This window comes from Trichosurus vulpecula, chromosome 3 (assembly GCF_011100635.1).
Source record: "Trichosurus vulpecula isolate mTriVul1 chromosome 3, mTriVul1.pri, whole genome shotgun sequence".
Classification (NCBI taxonomy): Eukaryota; Metazoa; Chordata; class Mammalia; order Diprotodontia; family Phalangeridae; genus Trichosurus; species Trichosurus vulpecula.
Genome location: NC_050575.1, coordinates 231,125,220 through 231,145,111, shown reverse-complemented (window position 1 = coordinate 231,145,111; position 19,892 = coordinate 231,125,220). Strand labels below are relative to the sequence as shown.

General features: G+C 42.5%; 1 protein-coding gene across 1 annotated transcript in view; it reads right to left on the bottom strand.

The window, feature by feature from the left end:
* The window catches only part of CYS1 (cystin 1), a 30,872-nt gene extending 13,158 nt beyond the window's left edge, over nucleotides 1-17,714 (bottom strand). The window contains exon 1 of the mRNA XM_036748219.1: nucleotides 17,087-17,714. Coding sequence (XP_036604114.1) covers nucleotides 17,087-17,488 — 402 coding nt within the window. The 5' untranslated portion in view covers nucleotides 17,489-17,714. The remainder of the gene's footprint in view (nucleotides 1-17,086) is intronic.
* Between the last annotated feature and the right edge of the window lie 2,178 nt (nucleotides 17,715-19,892).

Below are 19,892 nucleotides of genomic sequence, written 5' to 3'. Positions count from 1 at the left end.
GATACCAAGATAAGAAAATGAGATAGTTCCTGCCTTCAAGGAGCTTACTTTCTATTTATTCAGCAGCTTTAGTCATACCTCACAATTCTTTCTATTGGGACTTTAAGGTTCACAAAGCACTTTTCTCACAACTACCTCATGAAGGGAGAGTACAAGGATTATTGTCTTCCTTTTTCAGATGTGGAGACTGAGTCTCACAGAGATGAAGTAATTGGCTCAAAGTCACTAAGCTAGTAATGGTCAGAGCCAGGATTCAAATATAGGTTTCCTGATTCTGGAACCAGTGTTCTTTTCACCTATGACATGCCCATTACAGTTAGGGAAAGATGTACCCACAGACCATAGCATCAGGACACTTTACAATCCAGTTGCAGAGATAAAACATGAGATGATTAATGAATATTACTAACCAGATAATCTAGAATAACATGACAAAATGTAAAATGAGGGCGATGGATTAGATTACTGCTAAGGAACCTTCCAACCATAACATTCTATGACGTTGGATATACATGCAATAAGATTATGTCATTTTATCTTCTTGGAGTCACAGGACCATGGATTTAGAGCATGGCATATATCCTCTGTTGTGTGCTGGGGGCAGGGGAAGGAGGAATGAATGGGACACTGCCCCACAATGGAGAAATGGCAGGCTACTACTGGAGGATGCTACTGCACATGTGTAAAAGGTGGGAGAGAAGGGGGACATTCAGGAGAGTAGTGAGTAGCTCACCCCAGCCCACTGTTTGGTGGCTTCCCATTTTAACTAATTATTCTCACTAACCAGATGCTAAACAGTGCTGTTTCTATGCTGCTTAAAGATGGCCGGTGCTGTTCTGTTTTACATTCAGGGCCCTGGGACAAAGGCCCAGTTGTCATCTCCTCCAACACTCCAGTTTGCTCACAAAGCATCTTGTTTTGTACACTCTCATGTAAAATTGTGTATCATAGTTATTTGTGTTGGTGTCTGATTTCCTACTGGACAATGAGCTCCATGAAGTCAGGGACCCAGAAAATAGCAAGCGTTTGATAAATGGTGGATCAACTGAATTACTGAAGTGGTGCTTTGGTCAACAAATCTTGTGCAAATTCTGCCTCCCAGAGGCTCTGCCCCAAATGGGCCACATTTCCTGGTGTTGAGAGCAGTGAAAAGATGAGAAGTTTTTGTTTAAAGTTTATTTATAGCTGAATGATAAGAACATTACAAATGTATATCTTGCAACAAAGCACCCTTCAGATGCACAGGAAAAGTTTAGAGGAAGAAGTTTTATGCAAACAAAGGCCTGGACTTTGAGGAACCTCAGACAAGTCCAATTAAAACACTTGGTACGTGGCTGCTGCTTTCCTGCCTGAAGAGGTATTTTATTCAATTACATCCTTGCCTTCAAAAGCCATGCACACCCTTCAGGTTACTTCTCAGGGCTCAGGGCTGTCTCAGGGTCAGCTCCATAGGCTCTCTAATTTCTTCTGTGTGTATTTTCCCTCTAGGCAGCAGGCCATGACAACCCTATGCCTTAGTAGCAGCAAGTTAGGGAAGAGAATAGAGCCCGAGACCTGTTAAAATCTGAGTTAAAATCTGGCTTCAGACACTTACTTTGTGTCTCTGGGCAAGTCTTTCTCAGTTTCTTCATCTGTAAAATTGGAATGATAATATCAACTACCTCCCAGGGTTGTGGTGAGGTTAAAATGAGATAATATGTATATAGCACTTTGTAATCCTTAAAGTAGTATGTAAATGCTAGCTATTCTTACTAGACAGATCTTCATTCGTTGCTATGTCCAGAAGAACTCATCATTTGGTGGCAGAGTATGTAAAGCTGTATTTCTTCCTGACTCTTTTTAGTGGGCAGCCTTTGGCCATTCTCTTTTTCTTCCTAGTGGAAAGTAGTGGCTTTCCAAGTGCTATAGGTGCTCAAATGGAGGTGGGATGGTCACCTTTTGAGTACATTTTAGAGGTTTTACTCTGAGGTCCTTTGCAATTCTTCAATTTAGTGACCAAGTCAGATCTTGCCTTTGCTTTTTGTTAATTGTCCCTTCCTTATTCTGTGCCTCATTTTCTTTATCTGTAAATTGAAGAGAGAGAGGAGTAGGAAGAGCCCGCCCTAGCCCACTGTCTTATAGCTTCCTATTTTAATGAATCAATCTTGCTGACTAAATGACCTCTAAAATCCCTTTCAGCCCTAAAACCCATGCTCCTATGCTCACTAACCATGTGACCCTTCACATCGCTTACACCACTCAGAGACTGTTTTGTCATCTTTAAGATGGGAGCTTTTGTTGTTGTTCAGTCGATTTAGTCATGTCTGACTCTTCGTGACCCTGTGGACCATACTGTTCATGAGGTTTTCTTGGCAAAGGTACTGAAGTAGCTTGCCATTTCCTTCTCCAGCTCCTTTTACAAATGAGGTAAACAGAGTTAGGTGACTTGCCCAGGGTCATGCAGCTAGTAAGTGTTTGAGGTCACATTTGAACTCAGGTCTTCCTGACTCCAGGCCCAGGCTGGACCTGTTCTTGATATAGGAAGGCTGTATCTATCTACTGAGTCACCTAGCTGCCTCTAAGATGGGACTGATCATGCTCATATTCACATTTGTAAAATATACAAGAACTTCCACAGTTAGTAAAACTGACACCCAAAACTTCACATGAAGAAAAGTATTTGTGAACTTTAAAAATGCAACAGAAATAGGAGCTGATATTCTTAGGCTATCTGGTCTGCATGCATTCTAAATTCCATATGGGATAGTGGAAAGAGCCCTGGCAGTGGTATAAGAAGACAAGGATTAAAATCTCACCTCTGATGTGTATGTGAAACCTGTATAATCTTGAGTGAATTACTACAACTCTGAGGACCTAAGTTTCCTCGTTTGTAAAAAGAGGAGTTTGGTCTACATAGCTTCTGAGGTGCCTTCCAGCATTATTATGCCCTTGGCTAACACAATGTCTCCCCCTTGTGGCCACAGTGGCAGCACCAGTCCTTCCCCTCTGAGCTGGTGGTTGCCCTGTGTGTCAGAGAGGGTGAACTGCCAACATCAGGTGGGATCCTGAGTCAGGGTCAGGATGGCAGAGATTGTCTGGAACTTGGCTGGACCTGTTCTTGATACAGAAAAGGCTCAGGATGTGTGTGGCTTTAGTTGTTATCACTGGGGCATGTACTGGATTGTGTGAGAAAATCTACAGACACCAGGAAGGATAAAAACCAATGCCTACCTGCCTGAGTGTATTGAGCAGGTACCAGAGACAGTGATGCAGAAAAGGCCTCTGTTTAGGTATGTTTAGGTTCCTCAGCCCGAGGAACACACACACACACACACACACACACACACACACACACACCCCCATCTTCAAACTCTCAAATAGATTCTGCCCAAGCAAAGATTCATTTAACTCTTTAAAAGAACAAAAAAAGAAATGGATTCTTTCAGAAGGGAATATTTATATTGTTGAGGAAAAATGAGCTAAATTAAACAAATATTAATAACAACAAATATAAACAGATACTATTGAATCAAGATTGAAAACTTTTATTCACTTCAAGAAAGTATGAATTCACTTCAGAAGTTTTTAAACTAAAAAACCCTGAAAATTTTTGCTGTTTTGTGACTGCTGTTAAAATATCAAGTTGAACTTTTTTCAGCATGAGGGTTGGTCCAATCAATTAGTCTGTGGTTTCTATATGTAGGACATAACTTATGTAACAAAGTGATTTCAATATTTCAAAAGATCCCTATTTCTGTTGGTGTGGGTACTGCCTACCAGTAGGCTTTAAATGACTCTCTTGGTGTCATCCTCAACTCCTCACTTGTACTTACTCCACATATCCAATTTGTTGACAATTTGTGGCAGCTAGGTGACAGTAGATAGAAAGCTGGGCCTGGAGTTGGCAAGACCTGAGTTCAAATCACATTTACCATCTGTGTGACCCTGGGCAAGTCACCTAACTTCTGTTTGTCTCAGTTTCCTCAATGGTAAAACGGGGATAATAATAGCACCTATCTCCTAGGGTTGTTGTGAAGACAAATGAGATAATAATCGTAAAAAGCAGTTAGCATAGTGCCTGACACTCAGTAGGTACTCTACAAATGTTAGCACTCTCCTCTCCTCTCCTCTTCTCTCCTCTTCTCTCCTCTCCTCTCTCTCCTCTCCTCTCCTCTTCTCTCCTCTCCTCTCTCTTCTCCTCTCCTCACCTCGCTTCTCCTCTCCTCTCTTCGCTTCTCCTCTCCTCTCTTCTCTGTCTCTCTGTCTGTCTCTCTCTCTGTCTCTTCTTTCCTTCTCTCTTTCCTTTTCCTTTTCCACCTTTATCGAACACCATTATAGTTCACCTCTCACCTAGACAATGGCTATAGCCTCCCCTTTGGTCTCCCTACCTCAAATCTTTCCACATCCTCTCCAAATCATCCCCCACTAAGCTGCCAAGGTGCTTTTCTAAAGCAGAGGTCTCATGATGTCACCCCATTACCCAATAAATTCCATCGTTCCTTATTATCTCCCAGATGAAATATAAAATCCTCTGTTTTGGCTTTTAAAGCTATTCACAGCCTGGCCCCTTTCTAACTTTCTAGTCTTTTACACTCTATCCTCTTCCACATAGTCTATAGTCCAGCAATGCAGGCCTTCTTGCTATCCCTCATATACAACATTTTATCTCTCCACTTGGTGCCCTTTCCCTGCATGTCCTTCATGTTTGAAATGTTCTTCTTCGTCACTTCCACCCTCTACCTTTCCATTAAGACTCAGCTTAAATCTCATTTTCTGCAAGAGTTTGTTCCCTCTGGGATTCCCTTTCATTTACTCTGTATATCTCATATGTACAGAGTTGTTTGCTGTTGTCTCCTCCATTAGAATGTATACTCTGAGGGCAGGAACCATGTCTTTTTCTTGGCATCCCTGGCACTTAGCAGAATGCCTGGTACATAGCTGGCACTTAATAAATGCTTATTGACTGTCAGTCACCCTAATTCAGGTAAGAGTAAGAGATGAAGACCTTCCACGAGAAGAATAGGTTTCTGTAGTCTCACAGTTGGCCTGAGTGGCCCTTTTGGGGCATTATTTGACCAGAGGCTATTTAACAACAAAACTGAAGGTATGTTGACTAGACTGAGGCATGCGGCCCAGGAAGCTTACTTTGGAACAGAGATAATTGTTCCCAATAGGGGCAATAGGAAACTGGAGCAGGGTGGGTCCTGAAGCTATAGAGAAGACAACAGGGTAGCAATGGAGAAGCCAACAAGTGGAGCAGTGTAGCAAAGGTGGACTCAGCTGATCTTAGCTACAACAGTGTGGTAGTGAGCTTCCCAGCCTGCAGAAGGGTACCTGGACCACACCAAGTAGCTGGAGGCAAAGCTGAACAGATTCACGTAGGAGGAATTTCCTAGGTACAATGCAAAGCACTTAGGCCCAAACCCATGTTCCCTTTTGAGGTCAGGGGATTTATTCCCTTTCCCACAGAAGCATGAGTATGTGGGAGACTGTATCTGTTTGCATGTCTGGGAGTGGAGGGGAGGACTGATACAGACTTTTTGCTTGACTTCACTTTCCTGTCCAGTTAAATACTTTGCTTTAATTTATGGTTCCTGGCCTGTTGGTAGAGAATGTCCCAGGTAAAGGCATTAGATGAATGCTGCCTTCTTTCCCTTACTGAAATCAAGGAGTTTAGGGGATGTCCATTCTACATGCAAAATCGCCATCAATCCAAGTCTAATGCATTTTGCTTTTAGCAAAGAAATGGAAAAGGCAAGGGGAAAAAATCCTATCCATCAGGTTAGTGTATATGGTGGGAAGACCTGACCACTGAACTGGAATTAAAGGACCTGGATTTGAATCCTCATTTATTTATTTGTTGCATGATCTTGGGCAAATACTTTCTCTTGCTATGAGTCCAAGTTTATTTATCTGGAAAAAGAGATGTTTAGATGTGATTTCAAAGGTCCCCCTTTCAGATATAAATCCTATAATTTCTGCTCTGATTCTACCAGAGTCTGTCTCTGCCACAAGAGGGCAATATTTCACAATAGGTAATCATCAGAAACTCCTAAAACTCCCCAGATTGTGGGTGTGCCCCCAGAGCTATAATGTTTGCCTGCTGATTTGCTGCTGAGACTGACAAGAATTTCATGGAGTTTATTTGACCTCTACAAGTCAGTGACTCACAGAATAACTGAAAGAACACTGGACCTAGAATCAACACACCTCCATTTCCATGCTGACTCTGATATTAACTTACCTTGTAAATTTGGTTAAGCTGACTCCCCTTTCTGGGTCTCAGTTCTCTGTAAAACCTAAATGGTCTCTAACATCCCTTCCGGCTCTAACGTTCTATATTCTAAGGTTCCTTCTGGACCCGACAGTCTATGTTCTAAGGACCCCTCCAGCTCTGATATTTTATGGTTCCATCCCTCTTCTGAGTAAAAGCAGAGCCTGTTAGGAAACGTTCCACAAATATACCTTCTTGCCTATCAGAAAAGCAGCCTTACAAAAGGGAAGTAGGGGGATTGACCCAGCCAAACCCCTCCCTGTTGCCATACCAACTGTCCACTCATCCTTCCCATGAGGAGAATATTTTCAAAACCACAGATATTTCCTCCCCAGTGGAGAAGGCAAAAGGAAAATCAGAAACCAAGTTTGGGCTCTTGAGAAAAAGCATGGCATTTATAAAGGATGGATAGATCTTAGCTCAGCCCAAACCATCACACTCACATTGCTTGCCAGTTACCACACTGACTCTCTTCTTGTCAGCCCTGAGTTCTTTCTGCTACAGCCTAGGTGCTTCTCTATTCAAGAGTTGGTAACCAGTTTCCGTGGAGTGACCTTGTAGACCGAAAGCCTTCTATTAAATTACCCTGGGGCTTTAGCTTGGCTTTGTAGAGTTGACTTTCTAAACATGTAATCTTTCTCATTGCTGGGCCATCTACGGATTTTCCACATTCCAGTTTAGCGATGGAGCCACCAAGGAGAGAACGAAAGGAATAAAATCCTACCCTTTAAAGAGTATAAAGGTAAGGTCACTTCCTCTTGGAGGCCACAATATCTTTTGCCAGAGCACAGTTTAATCTTTGCCAAAATGTTGGAGAAGGGCCTGTTTTGCCTAAGGAAAAGCAGCAGTTTCTCTAGAAGCTTCCCAAACTCCAGCCACAGACTTAATGGTTTCTTTCCCCCCTTTACTGGATCTGTAATTTAAGTGGCCCAGGGATCTCTGGGTGAAGAACTTCCCCTACCAAAGCAGATCTTCACTCTCTTAGAGTCTTAGATGATTGTCCCGGGTGCTGAGGGTAAGTGACTTGCCCAGAGTCACACTGCCACTACATGTCATGAGTGGGACTTGAACTCAGGTCTTCCTAACTTCATGGCCAGGTTGCTTTCTACTACATTACACTGCCTCTTACTCAGCAGATTAGTCATGGGAATTCATCCTTGAAAGAGGTCTTTCAGAAGCCCTTTCATTTCACAGATTAGTAAACTGAGGCCCTGGGAGATTAAAAAGAGTTCTCATTTCTATTTTAAGCCTTAGCATTTACAAATTGCTTTCCTCACAACCTCTCTGAAAGGTAGATAGTTTAATGACTGTTATCCCAAATTTATAGATGAAGGAGTGAGGCCTTCAGAGAGTAATTGGTTTTCCTCAAAACAATTCTGGGATGGGTGATACAAAGCATAGTTGTCCCCAATTTACAGATGAGGAAACTGAGATCTAGAGTGGTAATGTGTCTTTTTCAAAGTTACATAATAAATGGAAGGATCAGGACTCAAAATTTGCTCTTCTGATGCCAAGTCCAGTGGCCTTCCCAGTGATCCAAGCTGGCCCTTGCTTTGGGGATTTAAATATTTTGATGGAACCCATAAATGTATCACATGCCACTAAGGGCATGAAGATTGACAGCCGGTAGCCAAGTGATTAAAGCGTTGGACCTGGAGTTAGGAAGACCTGAGTTCAAATCCTGCTTTAGACACTTATTAGCTGTGTGACCCTATCTAAGTCACTTAACCCCCCTGTGTCTCAGTTTCTTCACCCACAAAATGGGGATAATAATAGCACCTACATCCTAGGGTTGTTGTGAAGATAAAATGAGCTAGGTGGCACAGTGGATACGGCACTGGGCCTGGAGGTAGGAAGACCTGAGTCCAAAGACTGCTGAAGATAATAGCTGTGGGACTCTGGGTAAGTCAATTAACTCTGTTTGCCTCAGTTTCCTCATCTGTAAAATGAGCCCGAGAAGGAAATGGCAAACTACTGCAGTATCTTTGCCCAGAAAACCCCAAACGAAGTCACGACAAGTTGGACACAACTGAACAACAACAAAATTTGTAAAGTGCTTTGCAAACCTCAAAGTACCATATAAATGCTAGCTATTAGTTTTATCTTTATCACCATAACTCTTTCCCCACTCCAATCCGTCTTCCATTCAACTGTCAAAATGATCTTGCCAAAGCATAAACCCAACTGTGTCACTCTCACCCCCTACTCAATAAACTCCAGCGTGGCTCCTTATCATCTACAGGATCAGATACGAAATCCTTTACAACCTCATTCCCACCCCGCCTCTTCTAGACGTCTTACACCTTATGCCCCACTATGTCCTCTTTGATCCGGGGAGGCTGGCTTCCTTGCTGTTCCTGTTCCCTTGACTCTGGGCATTTTTCCTGGCCATTGCCCCATGCCTGGGGAGCTCTCCCTCCTCATCTCTCCTCTGGACATCCCGGCTTCCTTCAAGCCCCAGCTAAAGTCCTGCCTTCTACAGGAAGCCTTACCTGACTGCCCTTCAGTGCTGGTGCCCTCCCTCTATTGATTATTTCCCATTTATCTCTTAGGTAACCTGTTTTTACACCGCTGTCTGCATGTGCGTTGTCTTCCCCGCTAGACTATAATCTCCTTGAGGGCAAGGACTATTTTTTGTCTTTCTTTGTATCCCCAGTGCTCAGCACAGTGCACCACACACAGTAGGCACTTAATAAATATTTCTTAACTGACTGATTTGCTCAAGGATGTATAGCTAGTGAGCTTTAAAGGAGGAATTTGATCTCAGATCTTCTGCCTGACCCAGCAGATACAATGCTAGGCCTGAAGTCAAAAAGACTTGAGTTCAAATACTACCTCTGACACTAGCTCTGAATTTAGCCAAGGCTTTTTGTGTCTCTAGAAATCACCTAATAAGTTTAGTCTGGTGCTGATCTATAAATGGAGTAGATTCTCACACCCAGAAAGCTTTTTGAGTTTCCTGTGATTTTATGCAGGGTATCCCAAAAGTCTGAGTGTAGTTTTGAGCTACTAAAGCCTAAAACTGCACTCAGACTTTTGGGACATCTTGTAGAATATTTCATGGAAAATGTTTCATGGCCACTAATACATTTGCTCCTCAGGTACCATTTCCTTCTTGGGACATTGCCTGAATCTCAAAATGTTAATGCTTTCTCTCCTTCCAAAATTTATTATTGTTTGTTCAGTCATTTCAGTCATGCCTGATTCTTTGTGACCCTATTTGGGGTTTTCCTGGCAAAGGAACCAGAGTGGTTTGCCATTTCCTCCTCCAGCTCATTTTACAGTTGAGCAAACTGAGGCAAACAGGGTTAAGTGACTTATCTAGGGCCATAAAGCTAGTAAGTATTTGAGACTGGATTTGAACTTGGGTCTTCCTGACTCCAGGCCCAGTGCTGTATCCACTAGCTGCCCTTTTCCTAAAATTATTTTGTACTATATTCTCCCAATACAATGTAAGCTCTTCGAAGGCAGGGGCAGCTTTTTTTTTTTTTTTTTTTTTTTTTTTTTGCTGTCTTTGTATCCTGAACTTCTCTCCTGGCATATAGCAGGCACTTCATGTGTCCACTGTTTAATTGTTGAGAAGTGACTCACTATGTCACCACAGGAAAAAGGAGAGTTGGGACTCCAAATAGCCCCAAGTCCAGGGGTCTTTTCAATAGATATGAAGAGGCCTCAGTTTCCTTCTCTGTAAAATTGGGGAGGTGGACCAGGTATTTTTAGGGTTTAGTTCCAACTCTAAATCTGATCTATTAGGGTTATTATACCAGGGAAGGGCTAAAGTGTTGATTGAAAGAGATTTTCAGGGAAATGAATAGCCAGAGAACAAAAGCTTTTGTTAAGCTAAAAAAAAAAAACAACTAAACAAACACAACAGGCTTGGGCATTTTAAGATGCCCAGCTCCAGGATCTTTAGCCTATCTTACATTGTTCCTCTGTCCTAAACACATCTCCAACACAAATCTCCCAGAAGATCCTCATGAACTGCCAAGTAGCGTAACCAAATTTGGGGAAGGAATTCTGCCTTGTAGAGCTGAGCCTTTGAAAAGTCTGAGTTAAAATGGTATTCAGGGTCCATCTTCTTGTTGGCAGCCGTTCTGTTTCTGCTACTTCTCACAGTCAAAAAAAAAAAAAAGACCATAGACACCGTATAGACCAGATAAGAATCTAATTAAATTCCCTCTGGCTTTATAGATAAGGAAGCTGAGACCCAATGTGAAAGACAGACTTTTCTAAGGTCACAACCAATCAGTGGCAAAGCCTGGAGCAGAACTTGGGTATTTGGCCTCCAACACCAGTATCCTCCAGATCAGCATTTGGAGGTCTCATTTTGGTTTTCTGTCCAAGACTTCTTAAACTTTTTCCACTTTTGGCCCCTTCAGCACTTCTTAAACTGTGAATCTCAACCCATGTGGGGGTAGAGACTTTTAGGAAGGAGGTGGGTTGGGAGTGGGGAAGGAGATAATGAGTTCCGTTTATTTGTGAAGACAAAAAGCCTTCATGAAAATGTATTTTCAAATATGTGTCCAACAATCAAGGAATGAATGGCTTAACAAATTATGGAAATGAATACAATGGAATGTTATTGCACAGTAAGAAATGATGACTATAAAGAATTCAGAGAAACATGGGAAATGAATTTGGAAACATTTGTGTGAATGGATACAGAGAAAGCAAACCAAGAAAACTATATATGTGTGTTTGTGTACATATGTATATATGTATTTATGCACATATACTTATTTATACACACACACAATGACTAAACACTACAAATGAAGTCAATATGGAAGGTATACACAACTGGGCAAATAAAATGCTAATATCAAACTGTCAAGTTAAATGACCTACCCAACCTTTCTATTCATTTTCAACAAAGAAACTGTATTTTAAGGAATGCACTTTGAGTGTTTGTCAGGAAGTGTTTGGTATACCTGAAGACAAGATATATCAATAGAATTTTAAGCCTGAAAATAAAGAAAAAGGTTTTCTAGGACAAAATTAATTGAAGTTTCAAAAGCACCTCATCCAGGGGTAGAAGATATCTGTCTCTTAGATATCTGAGACATAGTAAAAAAAAAAAAAAACAGAAAGAAAGCAGAAGAAAAGGAAGGAAAGAAGCATTTATTAAGTGCCAACTATGTGCCAGGTACCCTGGCAAGTTCCTTACATTCTATTAGGGAAAATTATGTACATACACACATATACGTATATATGTATACACACACACATATGAATGTACAAAATAAATTTATCTTGATGAATTAGGAGGAACTTACAATTGGGGGAGGAGAATAATTAGGGAAAAGCTTCATAAATATAATTCTGAGTTCGAGTTTTGAAGATATAACTCATTTGAGCCTCACAACAACAACTCTGGGAAGTAGGTACTGTTATTGTCTCCACTTTACAGTTACGACAACTGATGAAGAAAGAGGTTGATGACTTGCCCAAGGTCACATAGCTACAAAGCTGAGGCTAAATCTGAACTCAGGTCTTCCTGACTCAGCATTCTATCAACTGCACCACCTGGCTGCGACTAAGGATGCTGAGCAGCAAAATAGCTGTCAAACAAAAAAACAAAACAAAACAAAACTATAGGCTTTAGAGCCCTGTGTTCTCTACTCATAAAGCCTCCCAAGGCTTCTTTTTCTTCAGTCTCTCAGCCTCACTCAGAGTCTTTCTACTCTTAGTTAACATATACTTTTTAATAAGCTTGGCTATCATGTTTCTTTGTAGCAGCTTAAAAATAGTAAATTAGATTAGGTGTTTGGGAATGAAGTAGAAAAGGGTAGCTGGATTCTAATGTACATAAAACAGTCAAAAGTGAAAGTGGATACCTGGACAGTGGTGAAGAGATAGAAAAACTATAAAAAGCTGACTCTAGAAGTCAAGGTCCACAAAAGACTGGGTCTTATGTTAAGGAAAAATTGTCCCCGCACAACAGTTGCACTTTCAGCTATGTTTGTTTTACAACAGATCATAATAACAGATGCCCATAAGGGTGATACTGAGCAAACTAAAAAATAAGATTGAATTATATTCAGTGTAAGTTATTTCTTCCACAAAAATCCTCTTAATCAATCAACAAACTTTGATTAAGCACCTATGTGTCAGGTACTGTTCGAAATACTAGGGATACAAAAGAAAATCAAAGTGACCCTTCTTCTTCAAGGCTGTCCCAGTGAAGCTCAAACTCTCCCTGGCTCTATTAAGGTGGAAAGGTTTCAGGTTCAGGCTCAGAAATGGATGATTTATCTATTATCTGAGGCCAGCATAGTTAAATGCAGAGAAGCCTGGCCAACAAGATAGGAGTATTTCTGCCCATGGGCCATATTAGCACATATTCTTGTGTTTCAGTCATCCATGTTTATAACCTTTGACCCTGATGAGCATAAACAAGTCACTTAACTATAAAATGGGGACGATAATACCTGTGACATCTATCTCAGAGGGTTGTTGAGAGAGGTTGTCTATAAGCTTTAAAGTACTAAATGAATGTGTCATTAATATTGCTGTCATTACTGAGTCAGTGGCTTCCTTCAAATATCGGCTTCTATAAGAAGCCTTTCTTGGTCCTCTTTAATCTTACTGCCTTCCCTCTGGTAATTTTCTTCAATTTATCCTGCATACACGCACACACACACGTATGTATGTATGTATGTATGTATATGTATGTGCATATGTATGGATAGATATTATATATATGTATATGTATAATTGTACCTACTTGTATGCCATGATGCAGTGGATAGAGTGCCCTGCCCGGAGTTAGGAAGACCTGAGTTCAAATCCTTCTTAAGATACTTTGTAGTTGTATGACTCTGGGTAGGTCATTTAACCTTGTTTGCCTCAGTTTCTTCATCTGTAAAATAATCTGGAGGAGGAAATGGCAAACTACTTCAGTATCTTTGCCAAGAAAGTCCCAAATGTAGTCACGAAGAATTGGACATGATCGAACAATAACAAACCTAGTTGTATGCATGTGTCTCCTCCATTAGACTGTGAGAGCAGGGACTGTCTTTTGCCTCTCTTTGTATTCCCAGTGCTTGGTACAGTGCCTGGTACATAGCAGGTGTTTAATAAGTGCCTGTTGATTCAGTGGGTGTGTTACAATGCAAAGAGGTCAGACTTTAGCAGTGACAGGACCTGAGTTCAAATCCTTACCATCTGGGTTTTGGGTAAGTCACTTATCCAAGTGGGCAAGTTTCCACTTTTCTGGACCTGTTTCCTCATCTGTAGAATGAGAGAGTTGGACTAGATGCCCTCTAAGGTCCCTTCTAGTGTTAGATCTAAGACCTTGCTGCTATTATTATTATCATTATAATTATCATCCTGTCCTGGGAGACATATGGTGCCATGGAAAGATCACTGGCAGGAGAGCTGAGTTTGAACCCTGCCTCCACCACTCACTACCTCCGTGACCTCAGGTAAGTTGCTTTGGCTCTCCAGGGGCCATAGCTTCTTTACCTGTAAAATGAGCAGCTCAGACTTGGGTTATCTGTAAGGTTCCCCACGGGGTGAACATTCTATTGTGTCATGTGGACCGGTGCTGCTGTTGCTATGATACGCTGTTTAAAGGTGTAGTCTATAAAGATTCATCTCCAAACAGACATTTCCTTAGGAACTCGTTCTCTTTCTTTAAGTGTTTCTCTACCTGGGACATCAAGGGCTAGGAATAAATTTCAATGCTTCATCCTCTTTATCTAATCAGACTGCAAAAAAAAACCACACACATACACACACACAAGCACACAACATTCTCTCTTTTGTCTTCCCTCAGTTACCATCTGAGCTGTCCAGAGGCCTCAGGAAACAAAAGAACGTTAAAACCTGGCTCCCCACTTGGAGATCAAATTCACTTCAGGAGAGAGGTTTCTTTTTTCTCCCTCCCACAACTGTCACCCTTTTTAAAAAAAGCTTTATATATTGAATACTGATGCAATCTTAAAGGTTCATTGTTATGATGATGAATAATTAATATAATCATAGTTAGCTTTTATATAATGCTTTAAGGCTTAGAAAGTGCTTTACAAATATTCTCATTTATTCCTCCCAACAACCCAAGGAGTCAAGTGATACTACTCCTACTGCTACTACTACTACTACTACTACTACTACTACTACTACTGCTGCTGCTACTACTACTACTACTACTATTACTACTACTACTACTACTACTACTACTACTACACTACTACTACTACTACTACTACTACTACTACTACTACTACTACTTCATATACAGCTAAAGAAACTGAGGCAGAGGTTAGGTGGCTTGCCCAGGGTCACATAGCTTACATATGTTTGAGTCTGGATTTGAACTAAAGTCTTCCTGACTCCAGATCCAGCATGCTATTCATTACGATACCTAGCTCCTTATAAGTCCTGATTTAATTGACCTCATTTAAAAATAATTGTGGAGAAAAACCTCTGAGTTACAAATAAATATTTATGGCTCACTTTCCCTCTGTCCCTAGACCCCACTGCCGATGCTTCAGAAAGGAAGATGTTAGCTACCTTTGACAACACTCCCAGATCATGTGAGTCCCCATGGTGTTAAAGACCTTAATTCCCAGTTCATTCAGAGGGAAAGGGGAGCAAAGACTGTTAAATACAGGTGTTATTTCATTTTATTTTAGAGTTATCATTATAAGTGGCTGGGAAAGGAAATAAGGAGTGTAATGATAGGCTTCGCAGCATTTTAAAAAACAAAACAAAGGACATCACAGCTGTTTTCGAGGGAAGGGAAGGTTCCAAACCCAGTTCTGCCATTAATTTGCTTTATGACCTTGGATTAGTCCAAGAGCCTCAGTTTTCTTCTCTTCTTGTAAAGTCTAGATGTTCTCTAAGGTTCCTTTCACCTCTGATGTTCTATAGCGGATTCTAAGATTACATCATAATATCCCAACTTCCTTTGCCTTTTGGCCTCAGCCTAGAACTTCACTGTATAAGGAAAACCCCTTTTGGCTTTAGTACTCTGAAGTCCTTGCTACTACTTAGCTCCTAAACTATATGTTAGAGAGGAAAGAGAAAGGGAGAGGGAGAGGGAGAGGAAGAGGAAGATAGAGAGGGAAAGGAAGAGAGGCAGAGAGAGAGAGAGAGAGAGAGAGAGAGAGAGAGAGACAGAGAGACAGAGAGACAGAGACAGAAAGGCAGAGCCTGAGAGAGACAGATACACACAGAAAGACAGAGACACAAAGAGAGACACAGAGAGACAGAGACAGAGACACACACAGAGAGAACAATGGGAAGATAGGGAGAATTACAGAATTTCAGAGTTGGAAGGGATGTCAGCAGCAATCCAGTCCAACCTATACCCCAAAGCATTCCTTCTACCACCTACCTAACAAGTATTCATCCAGACTTCACTTGATGACCTTCAAAGGGGGACCCCACTACACTTCCCATGATATCTCATTCATTTTTGGGATAGCTCTAATTATTAGGAAGTTTTCCTGATATCAAACCCAAATTTGCCTTTTTGCACCATCCATCCATGGCACCTGGTTCTGCCCTCTGATGCCAAACAGAACAAATTCAATCTCAGCACCATGTGACAGCCTTTCAAATACCTGAAGATAGTAGGCAGTTATTATGTGTTACTACCCACCTCCCTTCTTCTCCACTCTAATTCCTTCAGTGGATTCTTATTTGGCATCAAACTAAAATCCTCTACAATTTGGATTGCCCTCCTCTTGATGATAATAACTAGTAATTATACAACAATGCATTTTATAAATATTATCTCATTTTATCCTCTGGAGGGAAAGTGCTATTATTAATTATTCCCATATTACAGATAAGGCAACTGAGGCTGAGAGAGGTTAGGTGACTTGCTGAGGAACGAATAGCTTTTTGAAGAAGGAAGCATTTTGACCCATTGTGCCACCTAGCTTTGATAGCTATTCAAATTATCAATGTCTTTTCTAAAATGTGGTGCCAAGAAATGAACATACACCTCTAAATGTGGGTCAACTAGGACAGAATACAATGGGATTATCAATTCCTTCATACTGGAAGCCCTGCTTCTCTTAAGCATTAAGATGGCCTCAGGTTTTTTTGTTTTTGTTTTGCTTTGGTTTTGGCTGCCATATACCGGGGTTAACTTATTAAGGTTGCAGTACATCACAACCCCCTAGATCTTTTTTCAGATGAACTGTTGTCTAACTGCTCTCTCCTCTGTATTCTTAAGATCAAAATTTTGAACCAAAGTGTAAGAGTTTCTATGCATTCTTCTTAAATTTCCCTTTATTAGCTTCAGCCTAATGTTCTAGTCTGTCAAGATCATTTATGATTCTAACTATGACTCAGTGTGTCAGAGGGAAGAGGAGGCATGGGAAGAGGTGGGAGAGATTTAGAAGGAAGAAGAAAGGGAGGAAAAGAGGAAAATGCAGGGGGAAACGGGGGAGAGAGAAGATAGAGAAGAGGAGGGAGGGAGGAAGAAGGGATGGAAGAGAGGGAGAGGGAAGTGAAAGGGAGGAGAAAGAGAAGTGGGACGGGGGCGGAGGCGGAGGTGGGGGAAGAGGCTCCGAGGGAAGTTCCCAGGCAGTGAAATCTTCAGCTTGTCACCGACCCCCTCCTCCCCCTGGGGAAGAAGTTTGAGTTCAAGGCGTGGGAGTGGTCTGCTTTGCGACCTAAGGGAACCAGGGAGATTGGAAGCCCAGGTAGAGTGAGGGAGAAGCGCGGGGAAGGATAAGCCGGGCACTGGCTGGCAGGTCAGAGGAGAGCCGGGCAGTCTCTACAGAAGGTGGAGAGAGACAAGCAGGGAGGCGCAGGCTGAGGCCGGGGACTGGACAGGATGGAGGTTGGACGGCGCGGACTGTCATTACTCACCTTGCGCTCTCCGCTGCTGTTGAGGTTCGCCTGGGAACGGGGAGCCCCACCCAGGTGTGGGTTCGGCAGTGGCCGAGAGTGGGAGGCCCGACTTGGCCAGGGTTCGAATGTTGGGTCCCAGGCCTCCGACTCGGCCAGTACCTGGTCCAGCAGCAGTGACTCTGACTCCGGCTCCTTCTCTTCCCCATCTGCGGGAAACTCAGAGTCTTGGACAGCAGAGTCCCCGTGGGCCCCTCTCTTTGAGCCTTCTTCCTGCCCATCCTTCCCGTCCTCCTCCTCCTGGCAGGCCTCAGTGCCCTGCTTCCCATCGCCCAACTCCTGGACACCAGGGACCCTTGGATTCCTGTCGGGGCTGCGCAACTGCCTCCGCACCCGCCTGCTCCTGCTGCTCCCGCTGCCCATGGCCTGGCCTTGGCCGCACTGGTGGGAGAGGTTGCTGAGCCTCCCGCCTCAACCTAGGGCTCCGGGCATCCCGGCAAGGGAGGGAGCGAAGGAGGGAGGGAGCGAAGGAGGGAGGGAGGGAGAGAGAGGGTGGGACTGGGAGGGGCGGGCGGGCTGGCGGGCGAGGAGCCCACTCTCTGGCCCTCCCTGCTCTCCATTCCCTCAGTCGCTGGCCCTCCCTCTTTCCACCCTTATGTATTCACTCATTCCCTCCCTCTTCTTGCTTTTCTCTACTTTCCCTCCCCTTCTCTCTTCCCTTCCCATCCCTTCTGCTTTCTCTTCTCTTTCTTCCCCTTCATCCCCTCCTTTCTTTCCCTCATTCATCTCCTTCTTTTAGTCCTTCCCATTCCTTCTTTCAATTATTATTATTTTCTCTCTCCTTACCCTTCTTCCCTCCTTCATCTTTTTATTCCCTCCCTTCCTTTCCTCATTCCCCTCTTCCCCCCCAACATTGTCTCCTTTCTTTTTTCTCTTTCTTCCCTTTATTTGTCCTCCTCTAATTCCCTCCTGTCTTTTTCCTTCATCTCCACCATTCCTTCTTCCCCCTCACTTTGTTTTCTCTCCCTCTCCTCTTCTTTTCTCTCTACATCCTCTTTCCATTTTAACTTGTCTTCCACTTTAAAAACCTAGCCCTCAGCCTGGGCTGTATGAAGTCTCAGGGATGTCCAAGGGAGAGAGAGGAGAAATTTTCACTCCATCAGAACCCAGCCTATGTTTTCCACTGAACAGGCTTCCCTCCTTCCCAAAGCAGAGCAGCTTTCAGTTGGCAGGGCTTCCTTGGATTTCCTCCCCCTCCTTCCCCCCCTTCATCTGAATTTTAGTGTGTGAAAGTGGGCCCAGTTCAAAAATAGTCCATAATGACTTTTTAAAAAGAAGAAAGTATAGAGAGAGGGAGAGTGGGAGAGGAGAACAAAAACGAGGAAAGGAAATACCAATATGTAGTGATCACAAATAGCTCTTGGTTCTGGACATTTGACTAGAATGAAAATAAACACGCAATTAAAAAAATCAGACAAATTCCTAAATAAGTGAAACAAGAGAAGATCTGTAACTATTTGTCTCAGAATCAAGCTGGTATTCAAGAAACATAGCTTCTATATTTTATTTAGTGGGTTTTGGGGTGTGCATATGTGTATGTGTCTCTTTTCCGCACTCCCTTTCAAATCCAGCCTTTTCAGGGCAGGACAACCAATGCCTGCAGCTGTAACTGACACATTTTGACTTGGCATTGACTCTCGTCCAGATTAGACTGCAGAATAGCTAATGTTTGTGGACTTTCCTGACCTGGGAGTGAATTGAATATTTACCATGTTAACCCACTAGGTAAGGAAGGAAAGTCAGAGGCTCAGGGTACAGTATAATGTTATGATTAAAATGCATTTCTGTTTAATTGTCAAGGGAACAAGACATTACTTAATTACATCCTTTCCCCCTTCTTATGGTGTACTGTGGTTAACCAGCCAGATGGATGAGATGGGGCCAAAGAAATGCATGCTTTGGCCTCTTTTGGGCAAACTAAGTCTACAGATGTATCTCATTTGGAAGATACTGATGTAGGTTTTGTTTGTACTCTTAGGGAAAAACCATCATCTTGAAACTCTTTAAGGCTGAGAGAGGGGAAAAAAACTTATCAAAAAAGAGGGAGAAATCATTTTTGAACGGAGATCAACCTGTTAATCATTTAAAACATATTTTTAGTCATGTGCTTTGGAGTTTAAAAATATCCTCATTGACTTGCATTTCCCACCCAAACTCACTTAACCAAATGTTCCACCGACTACCCTTCTCATGGTCCACCCAGAGACCATTCCCTGAATGAACTTCTGCCCTGGGGCCTTGCTCTCTTGATTAGTGACTTCCTCTCTCACCTTACTATTTCAGGAAAGCCTTACCCAGCCATCTCTCTCTCTCTCTCTCTCTCTCTCTCTCTCTCTCCTCCTCCTCCTCCTCCTCCCTCCCTCCTTCTGTCTCTCTCTGTCTCTGTCTGTCTCTCTCTCCCTCCATCCCTCCCTCCCTCTCTCTATCTCTCTCCCCGGCCCCAGTCTTTCTGCCTCTGTTTCTCTCTCCCCCACTTTTCTGGACCCTAGTACCTCTGCCTGGCTACCATTCTGTGTTGTGTGAAAGGCAGGAATTGTCTTTGCTTTTGTATTTCTATCCCCAGGGCTTAGCACAGTGCTTGGCACATAATAACTGATTAATAAATGGTTTTTCATTCATTTATTCACTCAAACCTCTTCATTTTACAGATTGGAAAACTGAGGCTCAGAGAGGAAAAGATGACTTGTTCCAAGTCACTTAGCCGGTTAGTGGCAGAGTTTGAATTGATAATAACAGCTAATATTTTCATAGCACCTACTGAGTGCTA